This window comes from Coloeus monedula (genome assembly GCF_965178545.1).
Source record: "Coloeus monedula genome assembly, chromosome: 22".
Taxonomy (NCBI): Eukaryota; Metazoa; Chordata; class Aves; order Passeriformes; family Corvidae; genus Coloeus; species Coloeus monedula.
In genome coordinates, this window is record NC_138802.1 from 7,488,968 (window position 1) to 7,508,792 (window position 19,825).

At 65.1% G+C, this 19,825-nt stretch overlaps 1 protein-coding gene across 1 annotated transcript; it reads left to right on the forward strand.

Moving 5' to 3' along the window:
• Positions 1 to 942: 942 nt before the first annotated feature.
• ATP13A2 (ATPase cation transporting 13A2) lies at positions 943 to 16,590 on the forward strand. Its single transcript, XM_082295909.1, is given in 29 exon segments — positions 943 to 1,073; positions 1,325 to 1,492; positions 2,208 to 2,266; positions 2,366 to 2,477; positions 2,555 to 2,634; positions 3,023 to 3,100; positions 4,253 to 4,322; positions 4,978 to 5,112; positions 5,447 to 5,513; positions 6,181 to 6,315; positions 6,421 to 6,458; positions 6,460 to 6,589; positions 6,897 to 7,007; positions 7,120 to 7,166; positions 7,251 to 7,439; positions 7,984 to 8,190; positions 8,292 to 8,405; positions 8,487 to 8,643; positions 9,280 to 9,400; positions 9,597 to 9,721; positions 10,263 to 10,423; positions 11,180 to 11,296; positions 13,139 to 13,218; positions 14,230 to 14,382; positions 14,477 to 14,573; positions 14,657 to 14,880; positions 15,497 to 15,648; positions 15,728 to 15,900; positions 16,004 to 16,590. Coding segments are annotated over 29 exon segments (3,474 nt in total). The 5' UTR covers positions 943 to 1,070; the 3' UTR covers positions 16,175 to 16,590.
• The last annotated feature ends 3,235 nt before the right edge of the window (positions 16,591 to 19,825 follow it).

Below are 19,825 nucleotides of genomic sequence, written 5' to 3' on the forward strand. Positions count from 1 at the left end.
CGAGAGCCGCCCGCAGCCGTGGGCTTCGTGCTGCTCCTCGCCTGCTCCCGGTGTCCCGGCACCCGGAGCCCGCGCTCTTTGCGGGATGTGAGGCCGGCACCGGCGACATCCGACCCCTCCCTTCCTTTTCCCGGCTCCCGGCGCAGCTTTTGTTTTACTGAACTCATCCCCCAATTCCTCCACTCCCAGCCCATCCCTTGGAGCGGCACCGGCTGCGGCCCGGGAGCCGGAGAGATGGATCCCCCCTCCACCGGGATCCCCAAAAGCAGGGAATGTTGTAACGCGTTGCTTTTATCCCCTCCGGAGGAGCTCTGGGGTCGAACAGGGAGCAGCAGGAATGCGGCCGGGGCGGTTTTTCCAGTGTAAATCCTTCAGCCGGTCTCGCTGCCCTCCTGGAAACCCAACCAGGAAACATCCACGCGTTCCCGGGCTGGGAGCGAGCTCCCGGCTCCGTGTTGGTGCCACGTGTTGCGTCCCCGCCGCTGCTCTCAGATCCCGGCGCCGGGAGCCGTAATCCAGCGCGGATTTAGGGAACGAGCAGGTTCAGCCCCGGGACAGGCGGTGGCTGAAATCCCCCTTGAGGGGATCCCGGGCATGATCCCTGATCCCGCTTTCTCAGGGTGGGCATCGGAGGTGCCGGGCATGGTTAAAACTGGGAAGTGCCAATTTTTTTGTCCGCCAGGAGCAAACAAGGAGCAAACGAGCTGGAAAAGTGGCTGGGCGAGCTCGCCTGGCTCCGGCCCAGCCCTGCTCCCTTCCCGTGCCCGCTGAGCCGCTGGGCTAACGCCAGAATCGCTCCGGCGTCCTTCCCGTGACCGTCACATGCCCGGGAGGGTGACAGGGCAGTGCCGGCGATCCCGGCTGCACCGGGCAGGAGCCACCCCCTCCTCGTGGCACCGAGCGAGCGGCGATGGCCTCGCCGGGAGCCCGTGGCCGGGGGTGAGCAGCACAAGCGGCCCCTCCGCTGACGGCCTTGCCGTGTTCTCTGTGGCTTTGCAGACAGCAGCCGGCTCCTGGGGGCCCCGCGCCCGGGCTACGGGACGCTGCAGCCGGACACGGACCCGTCCCGCATGGTGAGCTCTGGTCCGGGGCGTTCTGCGGGGGGATGGCACCGCGTCCCTGGCATTGCCACACCCCCCGCTCCGGGCGCTGCTTCTCTGGCCGTTTGGCTTTCCCTGCCCGGTGCTGTTGGGTCACGCCGGGAGGCTCCGGGATTTGGGGAGTTTAGGGTTTAATGGGTGATGACCAATTCCGGTTGGTTTCATGACGGAGCAGCCGCGTGCGGGTGACTCCCAGTGGCTCCCAGTGATTCCCTTTCCTCCAGGAGGTCACGGGCTACCAGACCAGGACGTGGCGGGTGCTGCTGTGCCACGCGGGCTCCGTGCTGAGCGCGGGGCTGCTCCTGCTGCTCTTCCACTGGAAGCCGAGCCTGGAAGTGCAGGCCAAGTGCAAACCCTGCACCCTGGGCCAGGCGGACTGGCTCCTCATCAGGGTGAGTCCCAACGGGATCCCTCCAGGCTGGGGTTCTGGGGCTCTGGGCTTGGGTTCTGGGGCTCTGGGATTTCATTGTCTGGGTCTGGGGTTGGATTTTATGGATCTGGGGTCGGGCTCTGCTTCCCAACAGGACCTTGGGAATGTTCCTTCTGCTTGTCCTCCTCCCCGTGTCTGGCATCTCCTTTCATCAAGCACCAGATTATCCCAGGAATTTATTATCATTATTATTTCATTATTATTCCTAAAATTGTCCTGTTCCAGGAATCATCATTATTCCTGAAATAACTCCTTGCTTCCCCCTCCCATCCCAGCCACCCCAGCTTGGAATTTCTCTTCGTTGTCCCCAAAGCTCAGCCATCCCCCGGGGTGGGTGGCCAGGGCCTTCCTGCCTTCCCGGGGCTCCTGGGAGCACGCAGGGATGCCAGTTCCACCATCCAGGATGGGTGCCAGGGCCTTCCCGGGGCTCCTGGGAGCACGCAGGGATGCCAGTTCCACCATCCAGGATGGGTGCCAGGGCCTTCCCGGGGCTCCTGGGAGCACGCAGGGATGCCAGTTCCACCATCCAGGATGGGTGCCAGGGCCTTCCCGGGGCTCCTGGGAGCACGCAGGGATGCCAGTTCCACCATCCAGGATGGGTGCCAGGGCCTTCCCGGGGCTCCTGGGAGCACGCAGGGATGCTGGTGTCCCTGTGCCAGCCCATCCCTGTGTTCCAGGACCGCTTCGGGCAGTGCTTCACCGCCAAGGTGCTGACGGAGCCGCTGGGCGAGGGCAGGTGAGCGGGGTCTGTCCCCGCGGGGCTCCGGGGCCCGCTCCCGGCGCTGGGGGAGGGCGGCAGGCGAGGGGCTGACCCCGGGGTTCCCCCCTGGAGCAGCCTGGAGCAGCAGCCCGGGCCGCGGCCGGAGGACCGCCGGAGCAGCATCGCCGTCGGCGTGGCGGACGAGGAGGAGAGCCGCGACACCGTCCGGCTGCACGACAAGGAGGAGGTGGCACTCGGGAACCCCCCGCCTCCACCCCCTGTTCCTGTGGCTGGGCACGCCGCTGACACCTCCTTTTCCACCAGAAGAACGTCCTGAGGTATTACCTCTTCCAGGGAATGCGCTACGTCTGGCTGGAGCGGCGGCAGGCCTTCTGCAGAGTCAGGTATTCCCGGCTCCCGGCGCTTCCCCGCTCCCTCAGCCCCTCAGGATCCCCCTGAGCCCCCGGGAGCCGCGTCACCGCCCTTCCCTGCGCGCCCCCGGCCCTTCGGAGCCCGGCCCTGGTGCCGCTGCGGGGGCCGGTGCTGCCTGCCCGGCCGCAGGGGACCGGCCGGAGCGGTTTGGCACAGCCGGACGCTGCCGGCTCTCCGCACTGTGCCCCTTTTGTTGCCTTCCCTTGGCAGCCTCAGGCCGCGGAGAGGCCAAGGCACGAGGCGCTCTCCCTGTCCCAGAGGGGTGGGCTTTGTCCCCAGGGCTTGGACGTGGCGTTCTTGCGCCGTTCCCGCCGGTTTTGACGCGGTTTCCCGGTTTTCCTTTGCCCCGGCGCTCTGCAGCGTGCTGGACGAGGGCCGGAGCTGCGCGGAGCTGCACCTCTGCCGGGCCGGGCTGGAGCTGCAGGAGCACAGCACCAGGTACGGAGCCGGCAGCGCTCCGGGAAGCGCGGCCGAGGCTTTTCCAGGGAGCAGGGAACCCTGGAGCCTCGGCTTTCCTTGCGTCCAGACCCTGAACCGCCGGCTGGGACGGAATTCCTGGGGTTGGCTTCTCCGCACAGCCGGGCTCCTCACGGAGGGCTGGGCAGCGGGAGGGGCCCCGAGTTGGAAACGCGGCTCTTCCCAAGGATAAAACCCCTTCCCCCTCCTTTCCCATGGATAAAACCCCTTCCCTCTCCTTTCCCAATGATTAAATCCCTTCCTTTCCCTTCCCCATGGATAAAATCCCTTCCTTCTCCTTTCTCAAGGATAAAATCCCTTCCCTCTCTTTTCCCCTGGATAAAATCCCTTCCCTCTCCTTTTCCAAGGATAAAACCCCTTCCCTCTCCTTTCCCATGGATAAAACTCCTTCTCTCTCCTTTCCCAAGGATTAAATCCCTTCCCTCTCCTTCCCTAAGCATAAAATCCCTTCCTTTCCCTTTCCCAAGGATAAAATCCCTTCCTTCTCCTTTCCCATTGATAAAATCCCTTCCTTTCCCTTTCCCAAGGATAAAATCCCTTCCCTCTCCTTTTCCAAGGATAAAACTCCTTCCCTCTCCTTTCCCATGGATAAAATCCCTTCCCCCTCCTTTCCCATGGATAAAATCCCTTCCTTCTCCTTTCCCAAGGATAAAACCCCTTCTCTCTCCTTTTCCAAGGATAAAATTCCTTCCTTTCCCTTTCCTAAGAATAAAACTCCTTCCCTCTCCTTTCCCATGGATAAAATCCCTTCCTTTCCCTTTCCCATGGATAAAACACCTTCCCTCTCCTTTCCCATGGATAAAATCCCTTCCCTCTCCTTTCCCAAGGATAAAATCCCTTCCCTCTCCTTTCCCAAGGATAAAATCCCTTCCTTTCCCTTTCCCAAGGATAAAATCCCTTCCCTCTCCTTTTCCAAGGATAAAACTCCTTCCCTCTCCTTTCCCAAGGATAAAATCCCTTCCCTCTCCTTTCCCAAGGATAAAATCCCTTCCCCCTCCTTTCCCAAGGATAAAATCCCTTCCCCCTCCTTTCCCATGGATAAAATCCCTTCCCTCTCCTTTCCCATGGATAAAATCCCTTCCCTCTCCTTTCCCTCTCCCCGCCCCCCTGCAGAAGGAGGATCTACGGCCCCAACCTCATCGAGGTGCCCGTCAAGTCCTACGCCCGGCTCCTGGTGGAGGAGGTGGGTTCTGGGCCGTGCTTCCCAAGTGCATTTTCCCAGGACAGATCCGTCCCCTGCTCGCTGTCCCTCGCTGGAAGCGCTTCCCGGGCCCTTGGGAAGGGAGGGGAGGGCGCTGGGGAAGGCAGAGCCCTGGAGGGGGCCCGTCCTGGCCCTCTTGGCTCGGGCAGGGGCAGCCCCCGGTGGGTGCGGAGGTGGCTGAGCACCCTCGGGAGCAGCATCCGTAGGGAAATCCGGGCAGGAAGGAGGCTTTGGGGATGCCAGGGAAGGGCCACGTTCTCCTCTGCATCCAGGAGCCCACAGGCCTCACGGTGGGCTGGAGGAAGCTTTTCCTCCTCCAAGGAGCCTGCGGGTCCTGTGCTGGGATGGGGGAAGTTGTCCCACCTCCAGGAGCCTGGAAATCCCACACTGGGCTGGGGGAAGCTCTCCCCACCTCCAGGAGCCTGGAAATCCCACACTGGGATGGGGGAAGCTCTCCCCACTTCCAGGAGCCTGGAAATCCCACACTGGGCTGGGGAAAGCTCTCCCCACTTCCAGGATCCTGGAAATCCCACACTGGGCTGGAGGAGGTTCTCCCACCCCGAGGAGCCCGGAGCTGTCCCAGTGAGCTCTCAGAAGCTCTCCCCGCTCCCAAACCCGGATTTTCCCCTCGTTCCAGGTGCTCAATCCCTTCTACATCTTCCAAGTGCTCAGCATGGTGCTCTGGGTGTGCGATGCCTACTACTACTACGCCGCCTGCATCTTCCTCATCTCCACCTTCTCCCTGGGGCTGTCCCTCTATGAGACACGCAAGGTCAGTGCTGGCAGCTCCTGTGGGATCACATCCCATGGAACAGCCCCGTTCTGGGTGCTGGCAGCTCCCGTGGGATCACATCCCATGGAGCAGCCCCGTTCCAGGTGCTGGCAGCTCCTGTGGGTTCACATCCCATGGAACAGCCCCGTTCCGGGTGCTGGTGGCTCCTGTGGGATCACATCCCATGGAACAGCCCCGTTCCGGGTGCTCTGTGACCCCTGAGCCCTCACCCAGCTCTCCTTGCCCTCCATCCCCGCTTCCGAGCCCTCGGGACCGTTTTTGGGGACGCTTTCCCGGGTTTTGGGGTGGGTTTTCACTGCTGCCTCCCTCCCAGCAAAGCACCACCCTGCGGAACATGGCCAGGATGTCGGTGGGGGTGCGGGTCCGGCGGCCCAGCGGAGGTGAGAGGGAAGCGTTTGGGGATGCTTGTGGGGATAACGCGTCCTTTGGGATCCCAGTTCTGCACCAAAATAATGCTGGGATAGGTGGGAATGATGTTATGAGATACCGGGATGTTGGGATACGTGGGAATAACGTTGGGATACGTGGGAATGATGCTGTGAGACTCCGGAATGGTGCTGGGATCCCGTTAGCCTCTGCCTGGATGGAGCTGCAGACGAGGCCGTTTCCAAAGCCAGTATGGATTTAATTTAGCAGGAAATTTGAGGGAAAGAGAGAAAAAAGCTGATTCTAGGGATAATCCCACCCACGGATCCCTGCCCTGTCCCACCAGCCCTGCTCCTTTTCTCTCCTCCTCCTCCTCTCCTGCTCTTCCCCGGTGCTGGGAATCCCAGGGTTCCTCCGGAGGCTCCGCTTCCACACGCCCCGATCCCGGCTGTCCGCAGCCATCAGTGCCGTCCCCACCGCCGGGGCTGGCACCTGCGGGAGGCCCTGGGAATTCCCGGCGGGATCAGTTATCCCCAGGCCTGGGATCAGCTCTCCCTCAGGCCCGGCGTTAACCCCTCCCTGTGCGCCGCGGCGCCCGGTCCCGCCCGCGGGGATCCCTATCCCGGGGCTGGGGAGGAGCGAGCCGCGCTCCCCCGAGCCCTGAGCCGGCTCCTTTTCCAGAGGAGCTGGTGCTGAGCTCGGCGGAGCTGGTGCCGGGCGACTGCATCCGGCTGCCCGCGGACGGGGCGCTGCTGCTGCCCTGCGACGCCGCGCTGCTGACCGGCGAGTGCATGGTCAACGAGAGCCTGCTGACCGGTGAGAGCCACGGGCCCGCGGGGTTCGGTTCGAGCCGCCCGTCCCTGCTTGGCTCCCGACAGCCCCCCGGGGTGATAATTCCTGCTGGGAATGTTCTCCCGGCAGGGGAGAGCGTGCCGGTGATGAAGACGCCGCTGCCGGGCGGGCGGGCAGGCGGCCGGAGCCGCGTACTGCCCCGAGGAGCACCGGCGGCACACGCTGTTCTGCGGGACACAGGTCATCCAGGCCAGGGCCTACGCGGGCACGGACGTGCTGGCCGTGGTCACCCGCACAGGTGAGGCCTTGGGGTGCATCCCGGGATGAATCCGGGGATGAGAGAGCCCCTGGAAGTGGGGAGAGCTTCCCCCAGCCCAGTGTGGGATCTCCAGGCTCCTGGAAGTGGGGAGAGCTTCCCCCAGCCCAGTGTGGGATCTCCAGGCTCCTGGAAGTGGGGAGAGCTTCCCCCAGCCCAGTGTGGGATTTCCAGGCTCCTGGAAGTGGGGAGAGCTTCCCCCAGCCCAGTGTGGGATTTCCCTGCTCCTGGAAGCAGGGAGGGCTCCCTTGGGAGCGGTGCCACGTGGTGACCTGGCCCTGTCCCGCAGGGTTCTGCACGGCCAAAGGGGACCTCATCAGTTCCATCCTCTACCCCAAACCCGTGAGCTTCAAGTTCTACAAGGACGCTGTGAAGTTCGTGATGTTCCTGGCTATCCTGGGTAGGTCCGGGCCTGGCGCCGCATCCCAGAGCACCCAAATCCCGTGGAATGGTGGGACCCCCCCCCATGCTGCGCCTGCACTTTGTAACCGCGCCCGTTGTCCCCGGCACAGCGCTCATCGGCACCGTGTACAGCATCCTCATCCTGGTTAGGAACCAGGTAGGGCCCTGGGAGCGGGAGAATCCCCCGGGATCCATCGGGCGTGCGGGATTCCCACCCCTCTCCCTCCTCCTCCCCTCCCAGGTCCCCGTGGGACAAATCATCATCCGCGCCCTGGACCTGGTCACTGTCATCGTGCCGCCGGCGCTGCCGGCCGCCATGACCGTGGGCACCATCTACGCCCAGAACCGGCTGAAGAAGCAGGGCATCTTCTGCATCAGCCCGCCCCGCATCAACCTGGCCGGGAAGCTGCGCCTGGTCTGCTTCGACAAGGTGAGCCGGGCACGGCCGGCCGGGCACCGCCAGCCCCGGGGCTCGTCCGGCCCCACCGCCGGCCCTGGGGCTTGTCCGGCCCCACCGCCGGCCCTGGGGCCTCGTCCGGCCCCACCGCCGGCCTCAGGGGCTCGTCCGGCCCCACCGCCGGCCTCAGGGGCTCGTCCGGCCCCACCGCCGGCCCCGGGGCTCGTCCGGCCCCACCGCCGGCCCCGGCGCTCATCCGGCCCCACCACCGGCCCTGGGGGCTCGTCCAGCCCCGCTGACAGCCCTGGGACTCATCCGGCCCCACCGCCGGCCCCGGGGGCTCGTCCGGACCCACCGCCGGCCCTGGGGGCTCGTCCGGACCCACTGCCAGCCCCGGGGGCTCGTCCGGCCCCACCGCCGGCCCTGGGGCTCGTCCTGCCCCACCGCCGGCCCTGGGGCTCGTCCGGACCACCACTGGCCCCGGGGCCTCGTCCGGACCCACCGCCAGCCCCGGGGGCTCGTCCTGCCCCACCGCCGGCCCCGGGGCTCACCCGGCCCCACCGTGCTCTGCCCGCAGACGGGGACGCTGACCGAGGAGGGGCTGGACGTGTGGGGCGTGGTGCCCCTGGAGGGACAGCGCTTCCTGCCCATGGTGCGTGAGCCCCGCTGCCTGCCCGCCGGGGCCCTGCTCTACGCGCTGGCCACGTGCCACGCCGTGTCGCCGCTGCGGGGACAGCTCGTCGGGGACCCCGTGGACCTCAAGATGCTGGAATCCACGGGCTGGGTGAGGAGGGGGCTGTGGGTCCGGAACCCTGCCGGGAAGGGGGGTGTAGGATCCTCTGCGGGGTGCGTGAGCTCGGCAGCGCTTTGGGGTCTCGGTTTCAGCGCCTGGAGATGACGGAGGAGGAGGAAGGGGAGCTCCCGGCGTCCCAGCAGTTCGGGATGAAGGTCTTGGCTGTGGTGAGACCTCCGCCGGAGGAGGAGCAGCCGCGGGACAGGGTAATCCCACGGGGCGGCTTCCCGCGTTCCCGCCTCCTGGAGAAATCCCGCCCGGGCCTGACGCCTGCCCGCTCCCCACAGAAGCACCAGGCCCCCGTGGGGATCCTGCGGCGTTTCCCGTTCTCCTCCTCCTTCCAGAGGATGAGCGTCCTGGTGAAGCTGCCCGGGGAAGCCTCGGCCCACGCCTACGTCAAGGGCGCCCCGGAGATGGTGGCCAGTCTGTGCAGGAAGGAAACTGGTTCGTACTGGGAGACGGGGCTCAGCGTCCCCGCAGCTCATCCCCCTGGGAATGATCCTCAGGAGCGCCGTGGGGCAGCTCCCAAAGGCTTTGGAGTGGCTGCAGCCACGTGGAGGGGAGGAAAACGGGAACCAGAAGATGGGGAATGGGGCTGGGGGCTTCCTCCAGCTCAGGGTGAGAGCTCCAGGATCCTGGAAGTGGGGAGAGCTTCCCCCAGCCCAGTGTGGGATTTCCAGGCTCCTGGAAGTGGGGAGAGCTTCCCCCAGCCCAGTGTGGGATTTCCAGGCTCCTGGAAGTGGGGAGAGCTTCCCCCATCCCAGTGTGGGATTTCCAGGCTCCTGGAAGTGGGGAGAGCTTCCCCCAGCCCAGGGTGGGATTTCCCTGCTCCTGGAAGTGGGGAGAGCTTCCCCCAGCCCAGTGTGGGATTTCCCTGCTCCTGGAAGTGGGGAGAGCTTCCCCCAGCCCAGTGTGGGATTTCCAGGCTCCTGGAAGTGGGGAGAGCTTCCCCCAGCCCAGTGTGGGATTTCCAGGCTCCTCGAGGAGCAGCTGCTCACGAGCACCCCAAGCCCTGGAGCTCCGTATCCCCTCTCCAGAGCTGGGCTTCCCTCAGGAGCTGTTCTGGCCTCGCTTTTCCAGTGCCCCCAGATTTCTCCCAGATGCTCCGGCACTACACCACCGACGGGTTCCGGGTGCTGGCCCTGGCCTGCAAAGCCTTGGGCACAGTGGCCACCTTCGAGGAGGCCCTGCAGCTCCCCAGGTTGGTGCCAGCGCTGCCTCTCTCCACCTCCTCGCTGGCTCCCAGCGTTTCCCGGGATGCCCCGCAGGGATTGAAACCCTAATCCATCCCGGAGGAATTCCCGGCTGCCTCCCAGATGGGTTTTTCCCTGTTCACACCCCTCGATGCTCCCTGCTGGCGTTGAGGAGGCGATGAAAGGCTCCTTGTCTCCCTCCAGGGACTCCGTGGAGAGCGGCCTGAGCTTCCTGGGCTTCCTGGTGATGAAGAACGTCCTGAAGCCGGAGTCGGCTCCGGTGATCCACCTGCTGAGGAGCGCCAACATCCGCCCCATCATGGTGACAGGTGGCCCTGGGGGCAGCGGGGTCCGGGGCACACGGACAGTGCTGGGCGGGGTGCGAGGGGGAAGGACCTTCCCACCCAGAATCCCACCCAGAATCCCACCCAGAATCCCTCCAGGGACCCCAGCAGGGATCCCAGCAGGGATCCATGGCCCGGAGCAGCTGTGGGGCCTCCTGGGTCCCGGCTTTGTGCATCCCTGCCCTCGGCACGCAGGATTTGCTGTGGGCTCGGGGTGTGGAGGTTTTTCGGGTGGGAGAACTCGTTGTGCTGCTGCCCATCCCCTAAGTACCGGCGTGTTCCAAATCCCAGATTTCATGGCCAATGGGGGGGTTGTGCAGAGTCACCTCCAGGTGTTTTCCAGGCAGGAAAACAGGATTTGAACCCACTTTCCTTTGGGGCAGGAGGATTTGGGAGAAAGAAGGGGGAAGCGAAGCTCCCGCGTGGCTGCGGTGGCCGGGAGAGGGGACACGGCCGCTTCGGGCTGCTCCTCTTGGCCTGGAAATTCCAAACGCTCATTCCTGGTCCCCCCACGTGTCCCTGGCAGGGGACAACATGCTGACAGCCATGAACGTGGCACGCGGGTGCCGCATGGTGGAGCCCAGGGAGGGCGTGATCTTCGTCACGGCCTCGCCGCCCGGCCACGGCAAACCCGCCGCCCTCAAGTTCGTCCTGGCCGAGCATTCCCAGGGCGAGGAGCAGCCCGAGGTGAGAGCCCGGGACACCTTGTGGGAGCCCAGACTGCCCGGTCACCCTGCAGGGCTCGGGTTTTCGTGGGATCCTGGAATTCCAGGGTGGTTTGGGTTGGGAGGGAGCTTAAAGCTCATCCTGTGCCATGGTCCAGGGGTGCTCCAGCCCTGGCCTTGGGCACTGCCAGGGATCCAGGGGCAGCCACAGCTGCTCTGGGCACCCTGTGCCAGGGCCTGCCCACCCTCCCAGCCAGGAATCTCTTCCCAATATCTAAGAAATGGAGTCCCTCGAGTCCAGCTTTCTCCGCAGTCCGGGAATTGCGGAATCCCGGAACGGTTTGGGTTGGAAAGGACCTCGGAGCTCGTCCCATTCCGTGGGCAGGGGCACCTTCCACCCCCCGGGAGCTGCAGCCCGGCCTGGGGTGCTGCCAGGCTGGGAGCATGGCTCTCCTGGGGGCAGTTCAGGCTGTGCTGCTGCTGCCCCTCACACATCCATCCCTGCTCCGGGAGAGCTCAGCCGCTCCTGCCTTTCCCTGGGAGCCCATCCGGCAGGGACGGCAGCTCCAAACACCTCCAGGCTGGGCGTGGGGGGCTGCCTCAGCCCGGCCCTGTACCCCAGACAGCCCCACGGGTGTGCCTGGCACTGGGGTTCCAGGGAGCCGCGGCTGCGGGCGGGCCCGGCCCGGCTCCAGGGGCTCCACAGAGCTGCAGAGCTGGAGCTGCAGAGCTGGAGCTGCAGAGCTGGAGCTGCAGAGCTGGAGCTGCTCTCCTGCAGGGCCTGCAGCAGCAGCAGCGCGACGGCTCCTCCCTCCTGCCCCGGCACTGCCACTTCGCCCTCAACGGGAAATCCTTCCAGGTGGTCTGTGAGCACTTCGCCGACCTCCTGCCCAGGGTGAGTCCGGCTGGGAGCCCTCCGGAGGGGCTGGGAATCCTCCGGAGGGGCTGGGAATCCTCTGATGGGGCTGGGAATCCTCTGGTGGGTTTGGGAACCCTCTGGTGGGGCTGGGAACCCTCCGGAGGGGCTGGGAATCCTCTGGTGAGGCTGGGAACCCTCCGGTGGGGCTGGGAATCCTTCAGTGGGGCTGGGAATCCTCTGGTGGGGCTGGGAATCCTCTGATGGGGCTGGGAATCCTCCAGTGGGGCTGGGAATCCTCCGGAGGGGCTGGGAACCCTCTGGTGGGTTTGGGAACCCTCTGGTGGGGCTGGGAACCCTCCGGAGGGGCTGGGAATCCTCTGGTGGGGCTGGGAACCCTCCGGAGGGGCTGGGAATCCTCTGGTGGAGTTGGGAATCCCCTGGTGGGGCTGGGAATCCTCTGGTGGAGTTGGGAATCCTCTGGTGGGGTTGGGAATCCTCTGGAGGGGTTGGGAATCCTCCAGTGAAGTTGGGAGCCCTCCGGAGGGGTTGGGAATCCTTCAGTGGAGTTGGGAACCCTCTGGTGGGTTTGGGAATCCTCCGGTGGGGCTGGGAACCCTCTGGAGGGGTTGGGAATTCTCTGGAGGGGTTGGGAATCTTCTGGTGGAGTTGGGAACCCTCTGGAGGGGTTGGGAACCCTCTGGAGGGGTTGGGAATTCTCTGGAGAGGTTGGGAATCTTCTGGTGTGGTTGGGAACCCTCCATCCGTTTGACCTCTCCATGGTTTCCCACTGCGGCCTCACAGCCCCAAACCAGAGCTCCCTGTGGGTGTTTCTTTGGCCGGTGTGGCATTCCCAGTGCCCTGCTTGCCATTCCCAGTGCCCTGCTGGCCATTCCCAGTGCCCTGCTTGCCATTCCCAGTGCCCTGCCGGCCATTCCCAGTGCCCTGCTTGCCATTCCCAGTGCCCTGCCGGCCATTCCCATCACCCTGCTTGCCATTCCCAGTGCCCTGCCGGCCATTCCCAGTGCCCTGCCGGCCATTCCCATCACCCTGCCGGCCATTCCCAGTGCCCCGCTGGCCATTCCCAGTGCCCCGCTGGCCATTCCCAGTGCCCTGCTGGCCATTCCCGTGCCCTGCTGGCCATTCCCAGTCCCTGCCGGCCATTCCCATCACCCTGCCGGCCATTCCCAGTGCCCTGCTGGCCATTCCCAGTGCCCCGCTGGCCATTCCCAGTCCCTGCCGGCCATTCCCATCACCCTGCCGGCCATTCCCAGTGCCCCTCTGGCCATTCCCAGTCCCTGCCAGCCATTCCCAGTCCCTGCCAGCCATTCCCATCACCCTGCCGGCCATTCCCAGTGCCCCGCTGGCCATTCCCATCACCCTGCTGGCCATTCCCAGTCCCTGCCAGCCATTCCCATCACCCTGCCGGCCATTCCCAGTGCCCCGCTGGCCATTCCCATCACCCTGCTGGCCATTCCCAGTTCCCTGCCGGCCATTCCCAGTTCCCTGCCGGCCATTCCCAGTGCCCCGCTGGCCATTCCCAGTCCCTGCCAGCCATTCCCATCACCCTGCTGGCCATTCCCAGTGCCCTGCTGGCCATTCCCAGTGCCCCGCTGGCCATTCCCAGTGCCCTGCTGGCCATTCCCAGTCCCTGCTGGCCATTCCCAGTGCCCCCCTGGCCATTCCCAGTCCCTGCTGGCCATTCCCAGTGCCCTGCTGGCCATTCCCAGTCCCTGCTGGCCATTCCCAGTGCCCCCCTGGCCATTCCCAGTGCCCTGCTGGCCATTCCCAGTGCCCCGCTGGCCATTCCCAGTGCCCCGCTGGCCCCCAGCCCCTCGGGGCCGGCCGTGCCGCGGCGCTGATGGCCCTGCCCGCTTTCAGATCCTGCTGCGGGCCACGGTGTTGGCGCGCATGCTGCCCGAGCAGAAGGCGCAGCTGGTGAGCCGCCTGCAGGAGCTCGAGTAAGGCCCAGGCCGGGATCGGGGGCTCCTCCTGGGGATCCGGAATGGTTTCCACCAGGAGACGCCTCAGACCTGCCCCGGCTGCGCCCGTGCCGCGGGAGGGGACATTGGCACCAGGGAGCTCCAGCCTGGAGCGGGGCATCCGCGGGAGCGTGGGTCCCTCAGGGGCGTGGGGGCCCTTTGCCCCAATCCCTGAGGAACGTGGGTCCCTTTCCCCCATTCCCTGAGGGACGTGGGATCCCTTTGCCCCAATCCCTGAGGGACGTGGGTCCCTTTCCTGCACTCCCTGAGGAACGTGGGGTCCCTTTCCCCCAGCCCCTGAGGAACGTGGGATCCCTGAGGAATGTGGGGTCCCTTTTCCCCATTCCCTGAGGAACGTGGGGTCCCTGAGGAGCGTGGGGTCCCTTTCCCCCAGCCCCTGAGGAACGTGGGGTCCCTTTCCCCCAATCCCTGAGGAACATGGATCCCTTTCCTGCACTCCCTGAGGAACGTGGGGTCTCTTTCCCCCAATCCCTGAGGAGGGTGGGATCCCTTTCCTGCACTCCCTGAGGAACGTGGGGTCCCTTTTCCCCATTCCCTGAGGGATGTGGGGTCCCTGAGGGGCGTGGATCCCTTTCCCCCAATCCCTGAGGGGCGTGGATCCCTTTCCCCCAATCCCTGAGGAACATGGGGTCCCTTTCCCCCATTCCCTGAGGAACGTGGGTCCCTGAGGAACGTGGATCCCTTTCCCCCATTCCCTGAGGAACGTGGGGTCCCTGAGGAATGTGGGGTCCCTTTTCCCCATTCCCTGAGGAACGTGGGGTCCCTGAGGAGCGTGGGGTCCCTTTCCCCCAGCCCCTGAGGAATGTGGGGTCCCTTTCCCCCAATCCCTGAGGAACGTGGGGTCCCTTTCCCCCATTCCCTGAGGGACGTGGGTCCCTTTCCCCCATTCCCTGAGGAACGTGGGGTCCCTGAGGAACGTGGGGTCCCTTTCCCCCATTCCCTGAGGAACGTGGGGTCCCTTTCCCGCAGCTACTGCGTGGGGATGTGCGGGGATGGTGCCAACGACTGCGGGGCGCTGCGGGCGGCCGACGTGGGCATCTCCCTGTCCGAGGCCGAGGCGTCCGTGGCCTCGCCCTTCACCTCCCGCGTGGCCACCATCGAGTGCGTGCCCAGGGTCATCCGGTGAGCGCGGGGCAACCCCGGGAATGCCGCCGGCCCCCTCGGGAGAGCTCCCGGGGAGGGGGCGGCCGGTGGGTGACCCCGTGTCCCCCCGCAGGGAGGGCCGGTGCTCCTTGGTCACCTCCTTCGGGGTCTTCAAGTACATGGCCCTGTACAGCCTGGTGCAGTTCGTGTCCGTGCTGCTGCTCTACACCGTGAGTGCCGCCCCAAATCCCCGCTTCTCCCCGGGAATTCCCCGGCGTCGCCTCACCCCGCCTGCCCCTCTCCTCCTCCCCAGATCAACACCAACCTGAGCGATTTCCAGTTCCTCTTCTTCGACCTGGTCATCACCACCACGGTGGCCGTGCTGATGGGGCGCACGGGGCCGGCGCCGGCGCTGGGCGTGCGGCGCCCGCAGGGGGCCCTGATCAGCGGCCTGGTGCTGGGCAGCCTCGTGCTGCAGACGGCGCTGCTCGTCGCCGTGCAGGTCCTCAGCTACTTCGTCACCGTCTCGCAGAGCTGGTGAGGCGCCCGAAATCGGGGAACCGGGAATTCCGAGCTTGGAAAAGGCCAAGCGCCGGCCCCCGTTCGCCGCTGAAGCCCGAGTGCCGCGTGCAGGGGTGTTCTGGGCACTTGCTGGCGATTCCAGCGAGGCTGTTCCAGTGCTTTGCAGCCCTTCCCGTGCTGGAATTCTTCCCAGGATCCCACCTAAACCTCCCCTGCTCCCTGTGGGTTTGGGGATGGGAGCGGCGCCGCGGTTGTGGCAGAGCCCAGCGTTTGTCCGGGGCTTTGGGGTCTGGCAGCAGACAGGGAACCATGGAGTGTCCTCATCCGGGAGTCCAGCCCCTGGCCCTGCCCAGACACCCCAACAACCCCACCCTGGGCACCTCTGGCAGCCTCAGGGCCGTGCCCATTCCCTGGGGAGCCTGGGCACCCTCTGGGGGAAGCACCTTTCCTGATATCCAACCTAAACTCCCCTGGCACAGCTCCCATTCCCAAGGGATCCATCCCTGGTCCCAGAGCAGAGACTGGAGCTGCTCCTGGCCCCTCCACTCACGAGGAAGTTGTGACTTCGATGGAGGACGGGGGTGGTGTCCAGGCCCTCCCGGCTGACCCCGTGCCCTGTCCCCTGGCGCAGGTTCGTGCCCCTGAACAGCACGGTGACGGCGCCCCAGAACCTGCCCAACTACGAGAACACCGTCCTGTTCTGCGTCAGCGGCTTCCAGTACCTCATCCTGGCCGTGGCCATGTCCAAGGGACACCCCTTCCGAGAGCCGCTCTACACCAACGGTGGGGACACCGCCAGCCACCGCCCTCCTCCTCCTCCTCCTGCTGCTGCTGCTGCTCACCCGTCCCCTCTCGCCCCCAGTGCTCTTCCTGCTCGTGCTCGTCCTGCTCTTCGGCCTGATGATCTGGCTGACCCTGTACCCGCTGGGCTTCCCCAAATCCCTGCTGAAGCTCCAGGCCATCGAGGATTTCAACTTCAAGCTGCTCCTCCTGGGCATCGCCGCCCTCAACTTCTTCGCCGCCTTCGTGCTGGAGGTGGGTCCGGGGGGGCTTTGGGGTCCTCCTGGAGCTGTCTGGGGTGGGCACAGGGCTCTCCTTCCCTCCTCCTGCCCTGATTCCCTCCCCGTTCCCGCCCCAGACCGCCCTGGATCACGGCTTGCTCGGCTGCTTCCGAAGGCTGCGCCGGAAAAAAGCCTCCAAGAAGCTTTTCAAGAGGCTGGAGAAGGAGCTGAGCCAGCAGCAGCCAGGCTGGCCGCCCCTGGACCAGCCGCTGTTCGCCACGCCCAGGATGTCCCTCTCCGTGAGATAGCAGTGCCAGCCGTGCCCGCCTGCCCCCGCCTCGGACACTTCCTTAATTTATTGATCCTGGAAAAAGCAGGGATGCGGCAGGCGGGCGGGATCCCTCGGCATCGCGGACGTGAATCCCATGGCCACGGTGCTCCCACGGCCACACTGACCCCATGGCCACACTGAACCCATGGCCACAGTGCTCCCACAGCTACAGCCCACGGCCACACTGACCCCATGGCCGTGGGGGTCCCATGGCCACGGTGGCCCCATGGCTACGGCCCATGGCCACGCTGATCCCACGGCCACGCTGACCCCATGGCCATGGTGGTCCCATGGCTACGGCCCACGGCCACACTGACCCCATGGCCACGCTGACCCCATGGCCACGCTGACCCCATGGCCATGGTGGTCCCATGGCTACGGCCCACGGCCACACTGACCCCATGGCCATCGTGGTCCCATGGCTACGGCCCATGGCCACACTGACCCCATGGCCATGGTGGTCCCACAGCCACTCTGGCCCCATGGACACGATGCTCCCACAGCCACGCTGACCCCGTGGCCACAGCCCAGAGGAGCAGGAACGGGGCAGAAGATCCAGAGGAGGAAGAGGAGCATCCAGCCCGGCCCTTCCCGCAGGGTTTCTCCCGCTCCCGCCGGCCACCGGGGCTGCTGTGGCCTCTCGTGGCCGGCCCAGCCGCCGGGCGGGGGTCCCCGCTGTCCCCGGCGCCCCCGGCTCTGTGTCACTGTGAAGCCCCTCCCCGTGCCCCCGTCCCCTCTAGATGTGTAGGGAGTTTACAGTCCCCGTTCCCGGCTTGCCAACGCTGCTGCTCCGTCCCCAGCGCGCCCCAGGGCCCTTCTCCGCTCGGAAATGCTCGGGCAGAGCTCCTCTGCTCTGGGATGGGGCCTCTCTAGCATTACAGACCCCACAAAGTCTCTATTTTTTAACTCTCCTCCCACGCCCCGGCGTGCGGGAGCCGTCGGGTTCCGGACGGGGCTGTCACGGGCCTTGTCTAATAAATTAACATTTATTTTCCTGGCTGCTGGCTGGGGGCGGATTCGGGATGGCACCGGTGAGGATCCGTGCGGGACGGGGCGCCAGGAGGAGGCTTCGGGCTCGCTGGGAAACGCTGGGCTCGATGCTCGAAAGCAGGGCCCGGAGCCAGGGATGACACCGCCGGGATTCCTGCAGCCCGAACCGAGCTGGAGAGCCTCGCTCCAGCTGGAATTTCCTAGAAAACAGCAGTAATCGCTGGAAAAGCCCAGGTGTCCTGGCCAAGGCCTGGGAAAGGCGGGAGACGGAGACGAGCAGCGGCTCCCCGGGCGGGGGGGGCTGTGCTGCCCGCACCCCCTGCCCGGCTTTTCCAGCTGCCTGAGGGATCCCGGGCTGGTTCCTGCCGGGATTTGCTTCCATGGAAAATCTGAACCCCCTCCGAGCGCCGGCGGCGCCTCTCTGCCCTCCGGGAGCTGGGGATTAGATCAGGAAATGAGGCACAAGCAGAGGTAAGAGGTTTCCTGCAGGCCCGGCCAAGGCTGCAGTTGTTAACCCAGGCTTCCCGAGCCGCACAATCCCTCCACGCTCGCACAGCCCTCGCGGCGTTTTGCCCGTTCTTGGCGGTTTTCAAAGCAAAAGCACCCAGGAGCCGCTTCCCCTCGGATGGGGCGGGAGGGTGTCATTTAATTTGATTTGATTTGATTTAACGATTGACAGGCAGCTCCTGCCCCTGGGTGGAGGCTGGCAGGGCTGGCGTGAGGGTAACGCTGGAGCTTGGTGAGAGCAGCTGAGGTGGTTTTGGGGTGCTTTGGACGGTTTTATCCATCCCTCAGCCTGGCAGACCTGGAGAGGAGCTGGCAGCCCCTTCCAGCCCCGGCCGCCTCTCGTCCTGCTCGGAAAATCCTCTTTTTCCTGGGTTTTGCAGCTCCCGGGCCCTGTCCTGGTGCTCAGCCCGCGGCGCAACCCAGCGCGGGCTGGCTGGGATCCAACCCCACGGGAGAGAGCCCGATCTCCTCTGCTCTGCCCCGTTCCCGTCTCCAGAGACCTCCTCCCTCCCCCCGTGCCCTCTCTGGGCTCCTTTGCTGGGTTTTCACCCCAAACCCGCGGCATTCGTCCCCCGCCTCCGGCTCTGGCTCCGTGCCGAGCTCGGGGGGGGGGGGGGGGGTTTGGGGATCATCCCCATCCCGCCGGGATCCCCCGGAACGCACCGGGAGCGGGCAAAAGGGGGCCCCGGAGGCTGCGGAGCCTCCAGCAGCTCCAGTTTGGGTGGGAAAAGCGGGATTTGGGTCCTTTTTCCCGCTCCATGCCGGGGCTGCAGCATCCTCGCTGCTGGGGGGGAGCGGGAGCGGCCAGCGCCGGGCCTGCATCGGGAGGGGTGATGAGATCCCAGCATCCCAGATTTTGGGGGTGATGGGGTTGGTTTGGGTTTTTTTTCTCCCAGAAAAATTCCCCGAGCTGCTCCTTCCCTCCCTCCCTCCAGCAGCACCAGCCCCGGCCCGCTCCGTGCGGGAGCCGCGCGGGATCCTCCTCCCTGCTCGCTTTTCCAAGGGTTTAAAACTCATCCCACCGGGAGAAAAAAAACCCCAAAAACAGCAGCCCAGCCCCGCCGGCGGCGCCCACGGCAGCGGCGCGTTCTCCCCGATGGGCGCTTGGGGTTATTCCCGGCTTTCCCCCTCCCCGCAGCGCGGGAGGAGGAAGGGGCCGGCTCAGGTGTGGCTTTAGGACCCAGCGGATCCCCCGTGCTGGAGGTAGGAGGTGGTTTTTTTGGGTTTTTTGGGGTTTTTTTTGACTCTCATTGCAAGAGTTTTGGGGAAGCGGAGAGAGGAGAGCGCGGCGGCGGGCGAGGGCAGAGCCGGCACTAACTGGTAAGGAGCGGGCGAGGGAAACCCCCCTAAATCCCGGGAATTCCGGGGGCCATCCCCCCCCCCCCGGCAGCAAACGGGGCTGAGCCCCCATTTCGGGGCATTGTGAAACCACCTTAAAACCTCCAGCGGCTGGGAGCTGGGGAAAAAAAGCTGTTTTCAACTTTTTAACCTCAAAAAGCCAAAGCCCCCCCTTGGTTTTGGGGGTGCTGAGGGAACGGCAGCCGCGGGGGGAGGGGGCCCTTCTTTGAGGCCTGACAGTTGCTGGAGATTTTTAACCACTTCCAAAAAGCCTAAAAATGCCCCAAAGCCTGGAGGAAGCCCGGGGTTTGTTTGGTTTTGGGGTTGTTTTTTTTTTTTTTATTTTCCGTCCTGGAAAGAGATGGCAGAAAAGGGATCTTTTATCCCGATTTATTTTGGGGGACGGGCCCCTGAGGGAAAGGTGATGTGTGAAAACGGGGATGGGGGCACCGAGTTCTTCACCTCTGGTCGGGGGCCAAAAAAAATTGGAATCCTTTAATATTCCCTTTGTTCTCCCACTCTCTGGCGACGGGAGGGCTTAAAGGAAAAAAAAAAAAAAAAGGGGGAAGAAAAAAAAGAAAAGAAAAGGAAAATGGGAAAAAAAAAACAGAAAAAAAGCTGGGGGAGGGGGGAAAGGCTGGGGGAAGGTGGGGTTTAGCAGAATGAAAGGGACTGTGGTGTTCTTGCTGCGGGGTTGATTGTTCCCAGATGTGCAGTTGCAAAAACATCTGGCGCGGTCGGAGCCGCCGGACCCCTGCGCCGAGGGAGCGGAGTTTGGGAAGGGGGAGCGGTC